At 39.3% G+C, this 24,199-nt stretch overlaps 1 protein-coding gene across 1 annotated transcript in view; it reads left to right on the top strand.

Moving 5' to 3' along the window:
* The first annotated feature begins 262 nt into the window (after positions 1-262).
* The window catches only part of GRIN3A (glutamate ionotropic receptor NMDA type subunit 3A), a 428,226-nt gene continuing 404,289 nt past the window's right edge, over positions 263-24,199 (top strand). Inside the window, exon 1 of the mRNA XM_089674688.1 lies at positions 263-1,596. Within this exon, the coding sequence (XP_089530814.1) occupies positions 586-1,596 (1,011 nt within the window). The 5' untranslated portion in view covers positions 263-585. The remainder of the gene's footprint in view (positions 1,597-24,199) is intronic.

Raw genomic sequence — 24,199 nt, 5'->3', positions numbered from 1 at the left:
ATCCGCCAGATGTTATTGAACTTGTTCCTCCTTGCACACATGTTATAACATCACAAGCCGATGTAAGGACAGTTGCAATGTACTTTTCGTACACACCGCATATTAAAAGCGACATCTAGGCACATTCATCTGTTTGAAAACTGGTCTCATTACTGCAGCAGGATGAGAGGCGGAGTGGTGACAGCAGCATTGTGGGGAGGGTAGTTCACAGAGCGATCTATCACCTGCCATTTCTAGCTATCACAGACTACACATCCCATAGAGCTGCGCTCCGATCCTTCTGCTATTTCTCTCCTTCAGTGGTATTTTAGCGCAGCCAAGCGACCGTTTAAGACTAGCAGTAAAATCTTTCGGCATGTGCAACTCCTTCTCCATGGATAATCTATTGCATTGCATTTGCCTGTAGGAAATAAAGAATAGTCTTATCAACCTAGGCAAGATACAAAAAAATATTTTTTTTTCCAGATCACCCTAAAACTCCTGGGATTTTCCTTGGCTGTATATATTGAGATGTGAGTGCTGGATGTGGAGCTCGAAGCCAGAGAGGAGAAGTTTGCTGATGAAGGTCTGAAGAGCTGCAATGTGATGATCTGTGGAGTGAGAGGAGAGCCCTTGAAGTGGCTGATCTTTCTTGCCCCGGCCAGGGTGATTTATTTGCTGGGAGCCTCACGGGCGTCCAGTGAGAGAGAAGCTCAGAAGAAGTTTTGTAGAGGCGAGAATGAGGTTATAGCTGGGATTGTGTGCGCTCTGCTGGTGATCACAAGTCTACAGAGGAAGCTTCCTTCTCTCTCCCAGGACTTCGCTGCTGACTGTACAGCCACAGCTGCTACTTCTCCCCCTCCTTTGACTCTCCTGCCAGGGATGTGCAGGCTGAGTTGGTGGTGCCTGGTGCTAAGCAGGGTCTGCCTGCTGATTCCCTGTGCCCTGGTCCTAGCCAGGGTCCCTGGCTCTTCCTCGCACCCCCAGCCCTGTCAGATCCTCAAGAGGATTGGGCACACTGTACGGATCGGGGCTGTCCAGCTCCAGCCCTGGAGGACAAGGGGCATCACCAGTCAATACAGCAGAACTTGGCCTGAAAATGAAACCGGGCTGCAGAAGACGGGAACAGTTCGTGATCAAGATGCAGATGAGGCGGAGGGGACGGAGCGCTCCAGCAGGTTAAGGGAAGGAGACAAACGAGAACTGCTTGGCCCGACTTTGGAAAGAAAGTCGAGCCCTGGCCCAAGGAGTATTATTGGCTACAGAGGAGGAGATGAATTGTTGTTTCCCAGGGAAGCGCTGCTTTTGGCAGTGGATAACCTCAATCGGGTGCCAGGGCTCTTGCCATACAATCTGTCACTGGAAGTGGTGATGGCCATAGAAGCTGGGCTAGGGGACCTGCCCATCTTCCCCTTCTCCTCATCCAGTTCTTCTTGGAGTAGTGATCCCGTGTCCTTCCTACAGAGTGTGTGTCACACTGTAGTGGTCCAAGGAGTCAGTGCTATCATTGCCTTCCCCCAAAACAAAGGGGAGATACTGGAGTTGGAGTTTATATCATCCGCTTTACAAATACCTGTTGTTAGCATTGTGAGAAGTGAGTTTACCCGAAAAACGGAGGTAAGCCAAGGAATTGTTTGATTTAAATGTTAAGAGGCACTTTTAAGTGAGGTTTCTAACAACTTTGACTCTGGTAATGTATATTATCGTGTGTCATACGTTCCCCAGTATTAGTACGTTCAGCACCACGAACACAGCACTTCTACATAGGGATTTCACCTGTCTGTCGTATGTGCCCCAATATTAGCACTTTCAGCATCATGGACAGCTCACTAGCCTCTACATAGGGATTTCACCTGTCTGTCATACGTGCCCCAATATTAGCACTTTCAGCATCATGGACAGAGCACTAGCCTCTACATAGGGATTTCACCGGTATGTACCCTGTGCTCTCCGTGATTATTCAGCACCATGGGCAGCGCTCTGACCCCTCCATGGGGATATCAACTATATTGTCCTGTGAGCTCCCAGATTATTCTGCACCATGGGCAGCGCACTGGCCTCTACATAGGGATTTCACGTGTGTTATATGTGCCCCAATATTACTGCTTTCAGCACCATGGACAGCGCACAGGCTTCTATACGGGGATTCCACCTGTATGTGTCAATGGAGCTCCCAGATTAGTGATTTCAGCACCATGGACAGCGCCCTGGTTTCTGTATGGGAATTCCGCCTGTATGTGTCAAATGTGCTGCCAGTTTAGAGCGTTCAGCACCATGGACAGCGCCCTGGTTTCTGTATGGGAATTCCGCCTGTATGTGTCAAATGTGCTGCCAGTTTAGAGCGTTCAGCACCATGGACAGCGCACTGGCTTCTGTATAGGAATTCCGCCTGTATGTGCCGTATGTGCTGCCAGTTTAGAGCTTTCAGCACCATGGACAGCGCCCAGGCTTCTGTATAGGAATTCCACCTATATGTGTCGTATGTGCTGCCAGTTTAGAGCTTTCAGCACCATGGACAGCGCACAGGCTTCCGCAAAGGGCTGTCACCTGTATGTATCCCCAGATGTGTGCTTTTAGCACCACAGACAGCACACTGGCCTCTACCTGGGGATTTCACCTGCCTCTCATTTCCCTCTACTCTTTCTGCTAAGTGAACAGCTTTTTTTCTGCTGAATGTCTGGCTTGTCTACTCTCTCTGGGCATTGAAAATGAATCTTTGCTAGACTGCTTTTCCTTATTCTGCAACTTTGATTAAAAAGAAAGAAAGAAAGCAAGAAAGACAGAAAGAAAGAATGAATGCATACTTTAAAAGCCAAACAAAAGCACACTTCTTAATATTCTTTTTTGTTTGTCATATTTCTGTGTAAGGACTTGTTTGCATTTGCAGGTGGGGAAGGAGGGCAGTAAAAAGAAGATGGTTGAGCCACAGATTTACTGCTCCCTGACCGCCCCATTTAACATAGTATAGTTGCCAAATATGGTTGTACAAATGCTTTGTAAAACATTGTACTCCATGTCCAGTTCAGCATGCAGTACCACCGACAAACGTGGCCGCCTTCATGTGAACGGGATCATGTTGGTACCACTCTGCAAATGTGTGCAGTGTTTGCAGTTGTGGAACAGTGGTTCAGGTTTTCGACAGCTAAAACAGGCAAAGAGAAGGTGACATATCACTTTTAAGCCACCTGTCAGGCACCCTCTGAAAAATGATGCACCATGGATTGCTTTTCAGTGGGCAGTAAGCACTGCCTCAAATATAAATGAGCTCTTAGTGTAACACCAGAAATTTCAGCACATGGTTTTTTAGCACAAATAGCTTTTTCTTGCATGTGTATACACTTAGCACTCCTGAAAAATGGATGTATTGCCCCCAAAAATACACACTGACCCTTAAGGTGATCATACACTATACAATCTGCTTGTGCAATCTCCTTTGGGGTCATACAAGTTACAATCTGACTGTACAGTATTTGTACAATCAACTTTAGATTTGCCAAAACTATGTAATACGAGGATCTAGAGATACTATCCAATCAATCTTTATTGATTGGCCCTGTTGTTGGTAGATCTAACAGAATTTGTACAATCTGATTCTAACATGTGTGGTGAGCTTAAGGGGCCTACCTGGTTTAATACTAATTGACTAGATTGTTTAGGTTTGTCCTTATATTACATAGCTTGGTAAATCTAAATACGATTGCACAATCAGATTGTATAATGTATGGATAGCTTTAACCTCACCACACACATCATAATCTGACTGTGCAATCTCCTTTAGTTCTACAAACAACTTTGTAGTGCAAGTGCCTGGCTTATGGATTATACAGTCAGATTGTAATGTGTGTGGTGAGCCTTAAAAAAATACCTCTTACTACAGGAGTATGGAAGCTAAGAGTGCTGACTGCTTTTTGAAAATGCCAATTGCTTTGCTGTTTTGCTTTAGTACTGTCTGAGTCTCTGACCCTAAAGGAGCCTTCCTCTCAGAAAGTTTAAGGAAAAGCCAAAGGTCCTTATCTACATACATGTCCTAGGGCAGAGACTCGTGGTAAAAGACTAACTTTAACTTTCTGGTAACATTAATACCAATGCATTAACACCTATATTATCATGAATAAATATCATAAACATTATTATAGTGTGGCAAAAATACCATAATGTTGAAAATGCCATGTGATAGAAGCTTGGCTCCTGTTAACAGTTCCACAAATGTTCTTGGCAAGGAAACAGAACCAAAATTTGAGAACCAAAAGGGAAATATTCTACAGGTCCATGCTTCCCAAACAGTAATATTTCAATCCTTATATAAATACTGGCTGAATAAATTGGTTTATGTCTCTGGGAGTCCAGAAATCTAAAAGTTCAACCTCTTCTGTGGTCATTTAAAATGGATCCCACTCTTCCTACTGGATTTTTTTTTGGAGGGTGGGGGTCTCAGCAGAAGAAATGATACACCTTCTTTTTCTATGAGTAGTGTCAAGTGATTTCCTTTTCCCTGTTTAGAACTTAAATTGAGGAGTTCTAAACTGAACCCCAGTGTACACAGTCCAGTTACCTGTAATCCTAAAGGCTAGGCCAAATCTTTTTGTCTACACACACTCAAAGTGAGCAGGTTTCACAAATTGAAATGTTTCTGTTAGTGAGCTATTAAATAACCCAAGCTTTTCAGTGCTATCAGCCTGCTTTGTGATATTTTGTAGAAGAAACTTTACAAAGAGTCTCTGATAAATCCTTGTTCCAAGCACTTGTCCAGAAGGGTTTTATACGATGCTGGAGGAATTGATTTCATCTGGCTGGTGATGGCTAATTAAGTTTTATCTACAGCGTGTGCTTTCAGTCTCCTCAACAAACCAGATGCACGATGCTTAAGGAGAGTGGCTAGAAAACAGGTGCCAGTAGCATAAAGCAGGGAATGCATTGTGCTTCCTATCATTTCTGTGTAATGTTCTATCATAAAAGTCAGAAATGTAAACAACCCCCTGTCTTTATAGTTCATCATCTCTCTTGTTATGGTACAGTACCATCCTACTCTAATTAATGAGCGTAACAGTTAATTGCTCTAGCCATCTAGTAGGATTTCTAGGATCATTATTTTAAGGCACAGAAGGTGTTTTTGTTATTTAAATATTTCTTTCCATTAAAAAAAAAGATGTATATTTATTTATTTATTTATTAACTCAACCCCTATTAGAGCCTAAGTGATCTCAAGACTTTTTTTGTCAGATGCTGTTTACACATTATTACATAGATTATTAGATGCCTCCCATCACTTCTTACCACTCTCACTAGATAACTCCTTATTCCTTCTCTGGCATCCTAAGCATTACCATACATACATCAAATATTATAGGAAGGTTTGGTTTAGGTACACCTCCAGGATCTTGTATGTGCTAAACCTGACACATGAAGACAACAATTATCTGTTAAGATATCAAATAGCCAGGTCTGGAGGATGATGCAATTGTATAAAAGGCACATTGGTGTAAGTATGTAGTTCATTTATAAATACTTTTATTGTCTCCTTCATGATGGATTGCCAAATCAATTGCTTATTGCCTTTCTGCATCAAAGGTGGAGTGTGTGCTGGTCCAGTGTGCCTGCATATGACAAGTTTAAAGAGTAACTGTGGCCTAAATTAAGGTATCCAAGTAAATACATAATCCTAACAAGCTGGAAATAAGCTTTGATATAAACCCTGCACTGACCTCTGTAACTGCAGGCACTGTAGAACAATTCATCCTCAAAATTCACAGCAGAAGCACTAAAGTCCTTATCTTTCAGCAGCTCAGTTTACTTTGCTCCCCCCTTCCAGAGAATCTGTTTTGTTCATTGGAGATGCTATAAAGGTGGGAGCATTGCAAACTAAGCTGTTGAGAAAAAAGACTTGAACAATCTCAGTACTCCTGTTGTGAAGTTTAAAACTGAATTCTAGACATATATTAAAGGCACACATGAATGCAACTATGTAATAATTAATACATACTTAAATTGTTTTTTTAAACACAAGTAGTGTAAGCATTTAATTTGACTTGGTATCAGCCTTTTGCAGTCCCTGTACAGAAGAGCAAAGAGAGAGGCAACTAAAAGAGCCAGTTGCTTGTGGTACAGTGTAAGAAGAATGCTGATAGAAGGAGAGACCAGAATGACATAGAAATTGTTTCATCAATGTACTACTCCACCTTATACTGCAAGTCACAGGGTGGGAGAGGACCAGAAGTGAAACTAAAACTGCAGCAGATAAGAGTCAGGTCCTCTCCACTTTCTGACAGGACTGTGCTGTTGTGTAGACCTCATGGCAGCATATAGAGAAACACAAATCTTTTTGGCAGGCAAGACAGCTTTCATATATCTATTTTATGTGTGCACTAAGCTGATTCTGCTCAGTTTAAGTCTCACTTACTGCTTGTTAAGAATATGTAAATATGTGAATATCATAGCCTAGCTACAATTGCACTTAAAGCAGTGTACTGCTTAACAGGGGTGTTAAAATAATTAAAAAAATAGAACCAATTCTGTGGTTTGCTAGTATCAATATCTAAAAGTGTCCACTAGCCTACATAGCAATTGAAGTTCTCTGTCCTTGGATATTTTATATTAATACAAAGAGCCATGTGAAAACTGCTGCAGAGAGGTGTAGCAACCAAATAATAACTAGTGATGAGCAAACTGAGCAAAGTTAGGCTTGCTGGACAAAAAAGGAAAACAAAAAACACTCATTCCAAATTGCATGATACACAGTATATATTGTATGGCCTTTTAAAGCAAATTTTAAGTTTTTGGGAAAAAAAGTGCATGCATAGCTGGGCATTTCCATGGGGTTATGTAACAATGCAACATACCTTTGGTGGGGTGTGGGTTATTTTAAAAGGCAAACATTAAAGTACACAATTCCTTTATATAACATGTTTGAGGGATGTGTTAAAACTGCATGTGAAGTGATACACTTTTAGGATGTACTATCATAAAAGTGATTTTAAAAAAATCATTGCTGCTTTTCGACATTTCCAGGCTGGCGTTGTTCTGTATAGAAACAATGCAGCCTGAGGATCCCTCTCAACACATATACCAGATCTTTATTCATACTTGAGGCTGCTCCCATTCAAAAAAAAAAGTGTGTACCCTCCCCCTTAAATCTATACCAGACCTTTATCTTTGGTGAGCATTTGGCATAGATTTTGAGGGGAAAAAACACACCAAAAATGAAGTAAGTTCCACAAGATCCTGACCAAAATAAAAAAAAAAAGATCCTTATCAAAGCATGCAACCTGGCTGGCCAAGAAAGAAAACAGTAGCAAGCATGCACCCCCTTTTCCCCTATTAAACCATACCAAGCCACATGCCACATATTGGTATGAATGTAGAGGAACCCCATGCAAGAAGGGTCTAGTATGGATATTTAAGAGGACCCTAGCAAATTTGTCCCCCTGAAAAAACACATACTGTATCCAGGAAAAGAGTCTGGTATGGATTGGAAGGTAGTCCCCACACGTTTGTTTGTTTGTTTGTTTGTTTGTTTGTTTGTTTGTTTGATTCGTTTTTTTAAGGGAATGTGGCTTGGTTTACTGTGTTAAAGCAGTGTTAAACTGAAAAACAAACATTTTTTAATTGCTACTTACCAAGATGTGATGTTAGATGTGATAGCTGTATTAGTTTAATTTTTTTTATTTTCTTTCTTCTATTTTCATCTGGTGACTCAGCCAGCAACTCCACTGTTTTTCAGAAGTTCAAGCTCTGCAGCAGAATGTATAAGTGCACATGAATAAGACTGTCGATTTACCATTGACGGGCTGAATGAAATGATCAGCTTTTATTCATTCATGTAAAACCTTTACCCCAAAGGGAACAAAACTGTTTGTTGTAACTGAGTATAAAGTATGAGCTGCAATTTGGCTTTAATTTGTTATTGTGTTCAAATCTGCTAATACATTTAACACTCCCCTCCCCCAGACTGACAGTGTTGCTGTCTGCTGTGTCCTTTGCTCATTCCTTCAAAGTGGTGTTTCACTAATACAGTAGGTTTGTTACTGGCTAGATCACCAGGTGAAAACAAAGGGGGAAAAGCCAAAAAAAGAAAACTGATGCAGCCACCATATCTAATGTTTGGTAAGCTGCAATATAATACTTGTTTGGTTTTGGGTTTAATACTGTTTTAACCACTTGACCTCCAGAGGATTTACCCCCCTTAATGACCAGGCCTCTTTTTGCTACTCGTCACTGCACTAATTCAACTGATAATTGCGCAGTCATGCAATGCTGCACCCAAACAAAATTTACGTCCTTTTTGTCACACAAATAGAGCTTTCTTTCGGTGGTATTTCATCACCTGTGCGCTTTTTATTTTTCACGCTATAAACAAAAAAAGGCCGAAAATTTTGAAGAAAAACAATATTTTTTATTTTCAGCTATAAAAAATATATAGTAAACTCAAAGTTAGTTATAAATTTAGGCCAAAATGTATTCTGCTACATGTTTTTGGTAAAAAAAAATCTCAATAAGTGTATATTGATTGCTTTGTGTGAAAGTTATAGCGTCTACAAACTATGGTATAGATACTGCAATTTACGCCATTTTTTTGCTATACAGCGCTGCGCTAGTTTAACGGACAATTGCGCGGTCATGCAATACGGTACATAAATGAAATTTACATCCTTTTTTTCCCACAAATTGAGATTTCTTTTGGTGGTATTTGATCGCCTGTGCGGTTTTTATTTTTTGCGCTATAAAAAAAAAAGCCTGACAATTTTGAGGAAAAAAAACTATATTTTGGACTTTTTGCTATAAAACATGTCCAGTAAAAAAAAATTTAAAAATCAAATTTAGTCATAAATTTGTGCCAAAATGCATTCTGCGACATGTCTTTGCTAAAACAAAAAAAAACCAATACGTGTAAATTAATTGGTTTACGTGAAAGTTATTGCGTTTACAAATGGATGAAAAGATACTGGGATTTTTATTTTTTTTTATACTAATAATGGTGGCGATCAGTGACTTTTTCAAAAAAGCATTTATTGAAGTAAAAGGCATATCAGGTCATATACAGATACGGAGCACAGTCCGCGTATATACATCTGGCCTATTCTCCCGTAACGCAGGATATTCAGATATTCATTTGAAGTGTGAATCATTCTGAAGCAAAATAACACATTATAACAGGTGAACGATATAAACCAGTAAAGTATTGATTATAATTGGTAGTCAAGAAAATTAGGATGGATGCTGATCTATTGAGTAGGGATTGCTCAGATAATAGGACAATGAAGCATAGGACAACGATATCATCTAAAGGCGTGCATATCGTATGTGTCCGTATCCGGGAAATGTAGGTTTCTTTTTATAAAGGACAAGCACACCTATATGCGAGAGGACACTCCGTCCCTTATAAGAGATATAGTCCGTTGGGTAAGAAAAAGGTGTGAAGGAAGGAAGGAAAAGAAAAGAGAAGGGCGCATCAGATGAAAAGAGATAGGAAAGATAATGTCATAGAGGGGAGGGAGAGAAAAAAAAAAGGGGGGGGGGTCAATTATTAAGTAGTGGCTGTTAAACCAATCATATCGTGGTACATTAGTCAAACTAACGTATATTATATGCGGCTGTGATTGGCGGGACAGGTAGGGCGGGGGCACACCTCGTGCGCGCCCCCTACCTGTTTTAAAAACACACATTTTAAAATGTGGTTTTGCCCAGCCGTGCCACCGTATTTCTACAGTGGCTGGGCGGCATGTGGTTAATAGTGTTGTACTGATTTTGTAGGGAATTTGGCCTGGTTCCTGTTTCTGGTCTAGCAGCGATTTTATTAGGGAAAAAAAAGCATGGTGACCGTGCCAGACGTAATTTAAGACACCTTTCCAAGCATGCAGCCCAGGTGGCCAGGAATGGGCATCATCAATCATGTGCTCCCCAAACCATGTCAGACTACATGCCTTCAACATGGGAACGTTGGGAGGGTCCCCAATGACAAAGCTACCTGTTTCCATGTCAATAAAGCCTCATTCCCATATCTCTAGCCCAGAATCTGGAAGCCCCATTTAAAATATAGTATCCTTTTTTACTAGTTTTTTATTTTTTTAAAGACCACAAAAACAAAGAAAAATGTACCACGGTGTAACTCCATCATCCATCACATCATCCAATAATATAAATCTATCATCAATCACAATGAGAGACTTACAATGAACTTCTGATGCAAATATGACAACCAACACATGAAAATTCTGTTTCCAGACTTGTATCATGAATGACAGCTCACTGATTGGCTGCTAAATGTCAACAACCTAAGTAGTGATGATGACTGAAGCCATTGACCAAATATGGTCAAAACCATGTCTGGTCAATGTTGTTACAGGCTGGCTTGTTTACTTTGTAAAACTAGCTGGCAACAGTCCTGGGAAGTCATTCATTTACTAGTGGTAGTGATGCCACCATAAAAGCTGATTCACACATAAGCAGAGCAAATTGAAGCTCAGGTGTCACAGCTAATTGATACAGTAGCTGTTCACAGGTTCATGTCAGGTTTACCTCAGATTCAGGACAGGATTAGCTCAGGATCTTATCCTGTTCACACATATGTGGTTTAGAAGCGGTTCCCATAGAAGTCAATAGACTGTAATCTGCACCTGAACCTGAAGCCACTGCTCAGAAATCGGACATGACTCATCTTAAAACTGCAAGGAATCCACACCACCAGTGCACTGGACATGTGTGAACAGGCACCATAGGAAGCAATGTTTTTTCACATGTCATGCGTATTGGAATGTGGATCAAACCGCATCCAATCCACATATATGTGAATGGGCACTAAATGAAGCACTGTCAGCTGCAGCTGCAACCAAAGGTTTAAGCACATGAGCAGGCTAAATATGCCCATTTAGTTGATCTGTTTGGCAAGCCTCAGACATCTAGTGGTGTAACTTTCTGTTGACTAGAACTTGAAGTTCATCCCTATTAAACAGTGTTACTCTAATCTTTTAAAAGCTGAAATCTGATTTTTCTGCTATTGTCAATTGCTGCTTCTAGACTTGATAGACATGTCTTTTTATTTAGAAGTATTTTACCTTGGAAATTGTGTAGCCTAGTAGATATGCATTATATATACTGTATTTTTGCTTGTTTATTTTCTTTTTTGTTTTGTTTCTGTTTTCTTTTTTGTTTGTTTTTTTTAATTATTTGTGCAAATTAACCTGTACTTGTGTGGACTAGGAAAAGTAACAAGCTTGTTCCACAATAAGTCATTTCTTACCTTTCCCACATTCCAAACACACCATGGGCCACTGCATTCTTTTCTTTAGAAATGCCTGTGTATACTCCTCCTTTTCCTCCCATACTCACATGATAATTGACCTCTGGGGCACTAAGGACTTGACCGTGAAAAGGAAAGAACAGTGTCATATTTCCCTGCATACCTGGAAGTTCTGATTTTCAAAGAGCTCTGGTTGCAAATTGGAACAATGAGGATCACTGAAAATTTTAATGTATTTAGCTTCTTGCTGTTATTAAGAGAATGTGTTATTTTGCCTTGTCTAGGAAATGTGCAAGTTCACTTTAACCACTTCACTGCTACTGTGATTTTAAATTGTTACTGCAGGAAATACCATTGGGTAGCCAGTCTACCCTTTTAATGTCTGTGGCATTAATGCCTGTGATCTCAGCTGTCAGTGGACTATTCACATTGGAAATTGGCCTGGAAAATGAAGGTGTAAGTGGTTAAATTGTATGTTAAAGGCATTGGAAAATCCATCCCTTTATTTTGCTTGATGTCCATTGTTACTGTTTGTAAAGTTACATCCAAACTAAATAGGTTCTATAAACATATTTTAATGCATGGCTTAGTATCCAAAATATGTATTAGGATATGATAAGTGCAACACAGGAAATGTTTATTAGGTAGATGGTGATAAAAAAGATGAACTTATGACACCATTACCTTCTTGCGTTTAAGTTTTATCCCAGAGATAGGCTTTAACCTTTTAAGCTGGCCATAGTCAGAGCGATTTTCTTTCCTGCAACCATGTGTTGATCAATATATAAACTTGGGTGCAACCAGCCTGTCCAATTTTACATGTGATTATTGTTAGTGGCTATTATAGCCGCTAGCAGTAATCACTGTGTTCTCCCAGTGAGAAACCATCTATGACCGGCTTTAATTACACGTTTTACATGTTCATTATATAATTACCTTAATGCATTTTACAAATGTAAAAGACAAAGTACAAAGTGGAATGGCTATTACCTTAACTAGAAAAGACAGAAAATATTCTGGATATTAGAATACAAATCACTGTGATATCTATTTAAATTCCTTATTTCTTTTAATTTCAGTGTTGGTAAAAGCAGCATTTGCTGTTTAACTAAAATGTCTCATCTAACTCTTTTTGAAACTCTTACATGTGTTTAGTCTGTCCAGTTTTTTTTTAATCATCATAAAGGGATTAACAAAAGTTTAATATCATATATCATATTTTACTGGTTTCAAAAACAAAAATAAAAGCAAATTATTGCAAAGAAATGAAAAACTGAATACATCATTTGTAAGGACTACAGCAGAGCTTGTTCTTCTTGAGCTTAATCCTTCTAAGTGCAAATCTATTATTTATGTTCTTAAAAAACTCAGAAAGTTTCACCCTTAAGACATGTATTTATAGATAACTTCTCCCTGGTATTTCAGGCCATATTGTAGTGAAATCTTGCATGAGTAGTATCTTGTATTTTAAGCATAATATTACTTCATTTGAAGTGTCAGTCATCTCTAAACTAATTTTGGTTGGATGTTGAAAATGTGATATAAACAAATACAGCAAACAAGTTGTTATACAGTATTTTCTTTTTTTTGTTTGTTACACTTCCTGGGAAATTCAAGAATGAAACCCTCATTAGAGTTTAGTACTCTGCTTTTTTTCAATGGAACATGCTTTCTTCTACTGTCTACAGCAGGAAAAGCCTCACCTATCATGCTGCATTCACTGTAATGTAACATAACTGAAACATAGATGAAAAATCCTACAATGATTGTGATATTTCAACACAATGACAATGGCAGGTGCGTGGACTTGAGAGCTTAAAGACATAGTTTACCTTTACCAAAAACTGTATATGCAGTTAAGGGGCACCTCAAGATAAAAAGAAACTGTGCAGCTTTGACCAAAGTTGAATAATGCCCTTGATACAGGTGTAGCCATTTACGTACCTCCTGAAGTCTGACTGAGAAACTCTCAGGGATCACATCATCCCATCCTGCCTTGTTGATAGGATATTGCTAGGAGACTCTTAGCTCTTACCAGGGGCAGACTGACCATTTGGAAACTCGGGCACTGCCCAAGGGCCCAGGGTCAGTAGGGGGCCCCATGAGATGCCCCTGGTACCTTTTTCATAGGTTTTTTTGAGTTTGGGCAAGAACACAGGGGCCCCGTGATCCCCTATTGCCCGAGGTCCCCATGAGTTGTCAGTCCACCCCTAGCTTTTACTATTTACTTCTACCATCACAAGAGTGAGCTCTTTCTCTTATTCAAACCCTCTCACGTGCTTTCTGCAAGTGTATGAACAGCACAGTACAGTACTTAGCAACATCCTGGCAACAAGGTAGGATGGAATGATACAGTCTCTGGGAGTTTTTGCAGTCAGGCATCATGAGATAAGTAAATGGCCTACACTTACAGTAGTGACATTATTTAACTTTGGAGAAAGCTGCACAGCTTTTTTTTATCTACAAGTGCAGGTTTTTTCTGTAACGATAAACTATGCCTTTAAAGAAAACCTCTTTATTTACACATATACCCTCAAAAAATACATTTTGTTTGCTAACCCGCTTCTCTGTTAGAAGCAAGAAGCTAAAGTAAATCCCCAGTACTTACAGGTATGGAAAACCATGTGGCTCACTACTATAACAGTGTAGATTAGCACATTGCTGTCACGTAAATTGAGTCACATGCTCCTCCATTCCTGAAAGTAGAGTTCACCTAGCTCCCAACTGTCCCTCAATTGGTAGGGCTGTTGCTCTTTGGAAATGAGCCCCTCTGTCTCTCACTACTCTTCATTTGTCAGTATTTTTAATCTAATGTATAGAAAATTACTATTGCCTTCCAAAAGTGCGATACTACATTAAACCTATTATTAAACCCTTAAAATGGCTGCAATACCTTGTTGCATAAAGGAAAAAAGGCAGCCCTTGTGGATTCATGCAATCATCTTTTTTATTTTAATGGTTTGTGTAATTGGTGGGTTTGTTAGTTATATGTTTATAGCCCTATGTTTATTTATTTATTACCGGTATCTATATAGCACAATCAATTTATGCAGCAGTTTACATAAATATATTATACATTCACATCAGTCCCTGCTCTCAAGAAGCTTACAATCTTAGGTCCCTAACTCACATTCATACATACACATACTACTACCAATTTAAACAGGTGCCAGTTAACCCACTAGCAGGAATTTTTTCAGCAGGAAGGTGGGGGAACGCAGCACTGAATGTATGTAATGGTAAGGGATGCTGGGTTGTGCTGGAGGGTCTATTGATGCTGTCTGCTGGTGATCTATTATTGTGGGGGGTATATTGTTCTAGGGAGGTCTATTGATGCGTGTGTGGGATCTATTGTTGCTGGTGGGTCAATTGTTGATGGGATGGATCTACTGTTGAGAAAGGGGTCTATTATTGCCGATTGCCTAAGGGTCTATTGATGCTGGTTGAAGGGAAATCTGCTGTTGCTGGGGGATTTATTGTTGCTGGTGGGGGGTTTATTGTTGTTGGCTGCAGCTAAACTATTTTACTGCTTTTCTTGTTATCCTTAACAAATTACATACAAATTACCTGACACTACAAAATGATACTTGGTTCTGTATTCTCTAAAAGGGCGATACTGGGAGGGGGTGAAACCAAGGAACAGTGCATAGAGGTGGGTAGGGAGTGGAGACAAGGGGAGTTCCAGCACCTATTGTCTGAGAAAAAAAACCCTGCCTACCAGCACATGCAAAAACATGCAAACTCCATACAGTTACTATTATGGTTGGGATTGCAGCTAGGAAGAATTGCTAACCACTTCTGGAGACCTCACTTACAAAAAGATATTGATAAGATAGTCCAGAGACAGGTAACAAATATTGTGAAAGGTATGAGGGATAAAACATATCAGGAGCAACTTCAGGAACTTCAAGAACATTGGGACATGACCTCAAACTAACAGGAGGAAAGATCAGAACTAATCTTAGAAAGTTATATTTTACTGAAAGGGTAGTTGATGCTTGGAATAGACTTCCAGCAAACGTAGTGAGTCAGTCAACAGTAAGTGGCTTCAAACATGCTTGGGACAAACATATATCTATACTCAGACAAAAATGTAAAAAAAAATTAAAAACAAAAAAAAAGCAAAAACACGTATAAATGGAAAAAAAAAAAGGGGCCACACTAGAAGATGGACCACTTGGTCTTTTTTATGCTGTCACTTTTTTATGTTTCTAAGTTAAAAGGTACGTATATTTTGCTAAGGAGGAGGACATTAAAGTGAACAAGTTGAACCCTTCACAGACAAAGCACAGGTGCACTGCACCTGAGATGTAATATGCCTTTCAGTGTCTATGCCTTTTTTCATTTAGCAAAATTAAAATACCAGTTTATGGTAAACATATTATTTGCTGTGTTCACTGATGCTTGCATTGTGTGTATATTTTTGTGAATAACATTATGCTTTCCATTCTGACCAACTTTGTGGATAGTTTAGGTGTTATTAATATTATTTAGAATAGAGGTACATGACCTTTAAATGATAGCAGCCAGATTGTCAATTACCTATTTTTGGTACCCCTGTTGTCAATTTAACTTATTCTAAGATACTAATAAAGGTTGGTTTCTAATATATATTTTATATCTAATACTGTTATGCGACCCAGATTAAAGCTCTGCACATCATAGATATAGAGGAGTTTGCCTCTTTTTAATGACCATATTTAAAATATACCTTTCCAGATATAAGGCAGTGCAAAGAACTGTCAGTGTGAAAAATGCAGTTCCTTTTAAGCAGCTAATCAAATACCACATTACTGCAGTCAGTGGAAGATTGTTACTGCCCTTTGTACATTGATGTTTTGTTTACTGAAACTAAGCTCAACAAAGCTAATAGGCTTTATGCTGCATATTCCTTCTTGCATATAACAGTTCAATGCATTTTAACTATGGCTTTTATGTTTCAAAGTACAAGGTCTTCTGAACTTCAATACACAAAGCTCACACTAACACATACACATGAATGACGATCATTCTTGTCATTTCCACTGCATGGTTCCATTGCAGCAGCCCCTGACAGCTGTACTGGACCTACACTTCTGAATACAAATTAAATCTTAGACAAAATTTAATGTAGGCAGAACTCTGGGCAAGCAGCCTAATATACTGCCGAAATACATGTTTGTTTACTGTTTTACCTACCAATTTAGTTTGTATTTCTGTTTGGCTGGTCTTGTGATTCACACTCCACTGCCACACTGCACAGCTTGGAAGATCACTACTACTTCCTGCCTTACCTATACGGATATCAATCCCCAGCCAACTGAATAGGGGGTGATTTTCAGGATCCAAAGAGCAGGCTGGAGATGACATAGGAATTTTGTATTGTGGAACCAGGAAATATGAATGATGTATCTCACTTGTCCAGTTGTGCCATGTGAGAGAGAATAAGATCAGCTGCACAAAATTACATTATAGCAAAACACTTGACAAGTAGAACAAAAAACATACATGCATTTTTAAAAAAAATGCTTTTAGCTGTTTTCCTGGAGTTCTACTGTTACATGTTAAAGTTAAAGTTTTTTTTTTTGCCACCTGTGTCCCATCATGGAAATTTCCCTTACGTCCTTCAGGCACAAAGTCTACAGTACTTCTTGGCCATTATCTCAGCATTGAAGTAACTGTTATGCAGTGCATGGAATAGAAATGCAAAAACAAACTCAGTTCACCTCTGTTAAAGCAGCACACAGTGTAGTAACAAAGGGGTTTATTTACTAAAGCTGATTCACTCAGAATCTTGTGCACTTCTGCATAGAAACAAATCAGCTTCCAGGTGTTATTGCTAAAGCTTAATTGAACAAGCTGAGGTTAGAAGCTAATTGGCTACCATGCACAGGTGCACCAGATTCTGAGTGCTCCAGCTTTAGTAAATCTCCCCCATAGTGTGGCCAGATCATGATCTCAAGTGTAGGTAATGGGTTTCATGGGGTTTCATTCCTATACCTTGGCACAGTTAGGGTACCCCTTCATCATAGCACTATCTCTCCAAATTGAATAACAGCCTCCTGGGGAATTCAGCAAATGTCACCACCTTCCCCCGGGATGGGGAAGCAATGCTTTCTCTACATTATAGATGACAAATTATAGATCATACTTATTTACTCCTAATAAAAAGATGATAATTTAACCCTATTCCTTCATCTAACCCCAACCATACCTCACAGCTGTTCCACACTTCTTGCCTTTTATCTCTCTCCTGATTGGAGGATAATCACCCAATCTCCAAGAGAGAGTAGTGAGTTGCTATGCACTCCACAGGGAGGAAAATATTTCCCCTTTACTCCAGACTACATAGTTCCACCATCAGCAAAGCTCATGCTCCACACTGATTGGAGAGCTCGGACTTGGCGGACAGCATGTCATACCTCTGCAAGGAGATCTCTGCTTACCCACAGAGAGGAAGTGTTCCACTTTTAAGCATGCTGGCAAGGGACAGGCTTTTCTATATTTTTTTTTAATCATTCTTTTTATTGATTTTTTCTTTAATCACCAACACACATTTGCCCAGCATACAGTTGTGACCAAAATTATTCAACCCCCACTGAAATTGAGTGTTTTGGCCAGTTTGACATTGCTTTTGATCATTCAGTCATCTTGCTTACATTTACATTAAAGAGGCACTTGTAGGTCAGACAAATATAACATAACAGTTATAATGAAATAACCACAAATGTCTTTTCTGTGCTCACAGCATTATCAGTTTTATTCAACCCCCAAGTGACATTCAATCTTAGTACTTAGTACAGCATCCTTTTACAGTTATAACAGCTTTTAAACGTGAAGCATAGCTTGACACAAGTGTCTTGCAGCGATCTACGGGTATCTTCGCCCATTCTTCATGGGCAAAGGCCTCCAGTTCAGTCACATTCTTAGGCTTGCGCACTGCAACTGCTTTCTTTAAGTCCCACCAGAGGTTCTCAATCGGATTTAAGTCTGGTGACTGCGATGGCCACTCCAAAATGTTCCAGCCTTTCCTCTGCAACCATGCTCTAGTGGACTTGGAGGTATGCTTGGGATCATTGTCCTGTTGAAAGGTCCAACGTCTCCCAAGCCTCAGGTGTGTGACGGACTGCATCACGTTTCCATCCAATATCTCCTGGTACTGAAGAGAATTCATGGTACCTTGCACACGCTGAAGCTTCCCTGTACCTGCAGAAGCAAAACAGCCCCAAAGCATGATTGACCCTCCACCATGCTTCACAGTAGGCAAGGTGTTCTTTTCATCATAGGCCTTGTTCTTCCTCCTCCAAACATAGCGTTGATCCATGGGCCCAAACAGTTCTAATTTTGTTTCATCAGTCCACAGAACACTATCCCACAACTTTTGTGGTTTGTCCACATGGCTTTTGGCATACTGCAGTCGACTCTTCTTATTCTTTGGAGACAGCAAGGGGGTACGCCTGGGAGTTCTGGCACGGAGGCCTTCATTACGCAGTGTGCGTCTTATTGTCTGGGCTGAAACTTCTGTACCCACATCTGACAAATCTTTTCTCAGTTCCTCAGCAGTCACACGGGGACTTCTCTCCACTCTACGCTTCAGGTAGCGCACAGCAGTCGAAGTCAGCATCTTCTTTCTGCCACGACCAGGTAGCGTTTCAACAGTGCCCTTTGCCTTGAATTTGCGAATGATGCTTCCTAAGGTGTCTCTTGGTATGTTTAACATCTTTGCAATCTTCTTATAGCCATTGCCCTTCCTGTGAAGAGAAATCACCTCTTCTCTTGTCTTCCTGGACCATTCTCTTGCCTTCACCATGTTTGTAACCACACCAGTAAATGTCTAGAAGGAGCTGAGTATCACAGTCATTTTAAAGCTGCCTAATTGGTGCTTATTATGCTTGATTGCTGCTCGGTGACATCCACAGGTGTTTTCAATACCTGATGGAAAGCACCTGTATGAACCTCTGTTCTTCAGAGTGGTAGTCTTTAAGGGGTTGAATAATTGTGGCAATGAAGAAACCACATAAGAACCATTTACTACTGTATTACATAAACAATTGATGTCATTTTAGTTGCATTTGGGTAGTTACAACGTCCTTGTAGGATTTGATTCTGAATACAATTCCAAATGTACACTATAGTCCCTAAACCCCTTTACAGCATTGGGGGTTGAATAATTTTGGTCACAACTGTATATACATAGACAATATTACCATGACTTTTCTATTAAGACTGTGGCTGTTGTTGAAATAAAATTAATAGTAAGACTTTGCACTCTTTTGTTTTGATTCTTGTAGAATGTTTTAATCTAATTTGATCTAAAAGTTTAATTGGTCTTTAAGGTTTCCTTTAAAGGAGGACACTTTCATAAATCAATTCCTGATTCGAACTTTCCCTACACTGCTTATTGTCTTCTGTGCCAGTCTACATTGCAATATTGTCTTTTACGCTTGCACACCTGCATGTCCGTATTGATTTGAGAATGTTAGTTCTTTTTTGCACAGATGTGAAATTTCATAAATTACATCTCTCCACTATTTCTCCCTGGCCAAAATCTATGCTAAGAAAAGACAGTTTGAAGGCATGTATGTGCAAATAAAGCAATGTTCATGATGTGCACTCCCACAGTTCCTTACAAATATTGCTTGCTGCTGGCATTGATTGCATGATCATTCAGACAACAGCTTGATTACAATTCTTAAATGTTCCCAATATTCACCGGCTCAGTTTCTGTACATTCTTATTTTTGTTTACTAAAGTGTGGATACTAAACTCTGAAGAAAGATGAAAATAGGTGTGCAAGTAATGTGAACAGAAAATGAAAGGAACTGTGTAATCAGAAACTGTGCTCAAAAGATGATGAAAAATGACAGGCTTACAGAATGGATATAAGACAGTAAATAGCTTTCATTTATCCTTTTATTCTGGCTGTAGCTGATCTTCCAAATAATAACTGAAAATAAAGGGGGCATTTCATGCATTACAACATAAAATGTAAGAAAATAGTGTAAATACTGCACTTTATACTCAGGCAAAAAAGTAAAATATAAACTTCTCTATGAACTGAAACAGAAAAACATACATGCTTTTATTAAAGAACATTAACCCATAGTAGCTAGTCACTTTTTCCTTATCCTGACTGCTCTTTGTTATTTAATAAGGGAATTAATTGATTGTTATGGGTTTCTGAATTTTGCCCATCATAAAACATTGATGCACTGTCTTAAAGCAAAACAGCTAACTGCACAATAATTCAAACTCCAATGCAACACTGCAAAGCTAGAACAATGATACCTCTTGCCTTATCTTTTTTACTTGCTGAACTAAGTAAAGTATGAATTAAGATGGTGTGACATGAAGTGCAAGCAAACATTATGTACAGAGGCAGAGCTGTTGTTAGATATCACGGGGCCCCGTACAGCCTACCTGACAGCCCCCCCCAACCATCACCACCACCACTGCCAGAGAAAATATCAAAATTATATTTATGGAAGAAGTACACTAAAAAGGTATTAATGCACACAATTCCTGTTAAATCTAAATGATAAAACTGTACTGAGTTAATAAATAAAGCTGTGTGTGTAATTGAGGTCTTGGGCTCATTCATATGGGTGATGTGGCCTGTAGAGTGTGAATCAGTGGTTTGTTTTTGTGGCTGTCGCCATTTGCAGGCAACCTATGTTACACTATGGAAATGCTGCAGGTCCTAATTTGACAAGCATATGGGTACAGGTGTACAGCCCTGAACACAGACAGTGAGCATTCAGGGCCACTTCCCCATGCCTGCACACCTGTCAGATTAAAACTTGTGTTCATACAACTGCTGTGTCCCCATAGTGTAACAGATGGCTCCAGCCACATGAACAACCCACTCATTCATGCTGTACAGGCCAGAGGACCTGTGTGAATGTGGCATTTTTGACATTTTTTTTTCTTCAGCCCATTAATTTCAATGGGCTGCCCAACGTGTGGGAACATGCAAAAATACTGCAGGCATATTATTTTAAAAGTGTGTTGCACCTAGCCACATAGTAGTGTGGTGCCATGCCTTTTGGTGGCTATGAATGCTTCTGTGTTTACTAGACGTGTGAAGGTGCAATTAAGTATTCATGGTACCTGTGCACATCTGCAAAAGGCATTGCGTTTGTTTGTTGTGCAGTAAAAATTAATGCTCTTGCAAGCGTTTCTGCACCAAAAATGGTGCACAAGTCCTAAGGGCCAGTTCACACTATAGAAATGCAGTCTAGATGTATTCCAGATGCGTTTTTGCATGTTGTATTTTTGACGCATTTTTAGCTTGTTCCAGTGCATTTTTGACGCGTTACAGCGTGTTTTTTATGCATTCCAGTTCATTTTTTCCCCTCTCTTTTTCTTCAATTTAAATAGGGCCATGTGCATTCTAATGCGCTTTTGGTGCGCTCTGATGCATTTTTTATGCATTTTACCATGTTACAGTACAGTTCTGTGCAGAAAAAATGCAGCATGTTCTACTTTTTTTTCTGCAACAGGAACTCACTGGAACTGCAAGCACTAATGTGACCTATGACATAGATAACCATGTAACCTTCTTTCTGTGCATTTTGGATGCAGAAAAAAAAGCAACTGAAACACATGTAGTGTGAACTGGCCCTAAAGGTTATTATAGGTCAGCGAATGGGACTGACCAGGGATTGTGAATGCAATCAGACTAGTGGTGAGATACAATTAGAAATCTTATAATAATGTTAGATTTGAGCTGTAGGTGATAGGAAATGGGACAAATTAACTAAATCAGTAAATAAATAGTTAAAGAGTTGAGTGGTGATATATAGATTTGCAGAGGGAACAGGTGATGACGGGGGGAGTCAAGTTGTATAAGGAGAGAGGTTTGTAGCAGTGAACAGAAAGGGATCAGAAGTCTGGGGGAGAGAAACAAAGTTCCAATCAACTATAAACAGAAGGAAACTTGAAAGTGTCAAACCTGTGGCGCAGAGCAGGAACGCAGCTAACATTCACAGCACTGAGCCGCTGTGTGATAGAATGTCAGGAGGCTAACAATTGAATTTAGCAGCTACAGATGGGCTTGTCAGCTGTACGGACCCCCCTCTGCAGCTGCTGGGGCCAGGCCCCCTACAGGAGGGCCAGGGATACCCCCCGCCATCAGTGGCTCTGTATAGAGGGAAACCTCTTGACCTTGACTGGAGGTTTAAAAAACACTTAGGCTACTGTGAACACAGACAAAATCAAGTGGAGTTTTGGCAGATCTCATAAGTCTGTAAACCTAACTGAAAACAGGTTAGCTCAGTTTTTCCTAAGGCATGTATTTGCTAAAATTGAGTACTTGCAAGTGCATTTTGTTCAAGCAGTTTTTATATACACTTATACTGGACACATTAGGGCAATAGAAATGGTCAAAGTATCTGTTGTTAAAAGCAAAATGTTAGCTTGCTGATATTTTACAGTGCAAGTTAGAAAGAGTATTATTGATTACAACTGTGTTATTGAAAGAAACTTACCATGATACAAATATAGAAGCTAATATTTCATGGCTTTCATGTCCAAACTCCATTAAATATGAATTTTGTAAGTATGATATCAGGTTTAAAAAGAGTAAGTATCATATCAGCATTTAAAAAGGAACAGGGAGGGGGCACATGAATGGTATATCAAATATTAGTCAGGTGTGACACCAATAATACAGTGGTGGATCCCCTACCCTCCCACCCCCACACCAGTGCTGTATAGATAGGAAAAAAAAAAAAAAAGTTCCATGATTTGCTTTTATCTGACACTTCCCTAAAAGGAGTGGGGACAGGATGTCAGTTATTGCACAAAATACTACTAGTGTTTACTACAGTTCAGTAAGTTTTTAACCGCTCCCTCCCTTCATGAGAATTTGATGGACAGATGGATTAAAAGAAAGCATGCATAGGCTGCCATTGCTCTACTTTTCATTTCAAATGATGCTTTCCTTGCTCCAATACATATGTATAGAAGGAACGTGAATGATACACAGTATGTATTCTTAATTCCTCTTCTATCACCTGCTAAATGCTTGTTTAGTATTAGTTTGAATATTGACTCTGTATTGTCAGTCAAGCAACTACAATTTATTTTTCAGAAGGATCTCAGTCTCCATATCTTGCTCAGTAGAGTTTTCTTTGAAAAGATGCTTGTTTTCTAAGCCATAAGTATGTTATATAATGCCCATAAAACACCCTTTAAGAATCATTTAATATCATTTCAAGAAGCACAGTGCAGACTAATACATAATCCATCAGAAACAAGCTTTTACCAACATTATTGTAAACAGATTTTGCACACTATCCTTTGCACTTCCCTATAGAATAAACTTGTAAGTAGCTTATTTAATATTATAATTTAATGAGAGAGAAAGCTCTGCCTATTGTCCATACCATCCAGTCAGCTTTCATCACTTTAGTTCAGTCGGAACAAATAAAAGCTGATTTTAGCTAAATCAATTAAACTTAATGTTTGTCAATGTTGTTGCCCAGTGTTACTAATAAAAACAAACATACAGTCATGGCCGAAATTGTTGGCACCCTTGATATTTTTCCTGAAAATCAAGTATTTCACACAAAAAAGGTATTGCATTAACACATGTTTTGCTATACACATGTTTATTCCCTTTGTATGTATTGGAACAAATATAAAACAGAGGCAGAAAAGCAAATATGACATAATGTCACACAAAACCCCAAAAATGGGCTGGACAAAAGTATTGGCACCCTTAACTTAATATTTGGTTGCACACCCTTTGGAAAACATAACTGAAATCAGTCGCTTCCTATAACCATCAATAAGCTTCTGACACCTCTCACCCGGAATTTTGGACCACTCTTCCTTTGCAAACAGCTCCAGGTCTCTCTTATTGGAAGGACACCTTTTCCCAACAGCAATTTTAAGATCTCTCCACAGGTGTTCAATGGGATTTAGATCTGGGCTCATTGCTGGCCACTTCAGAACTCTCCAGCGCTTCTTTGCCATCCATTTCTGAGTGCTTTTTGACGTATG

This window comes from Staurois parvus, unplaced genomic scaffold (genome assembly GCF_062004578.1).
Source record: "Staurois parvus isolate SC_StPar_1 unplaced genomic scaffold, SC_StPar_1.0 ptg000012l, whole genome shotgun sequence".
NCBI classification, from domain to species: domain Eukaryota; kingdom Metazoa; phylum Chordata; class Amphibia; order Anura; family Ranidae; genus Staurois; species Staurois parvus.
This window is presented reverse-complemented; position numbering and strand designations above follow the sequence as displayed.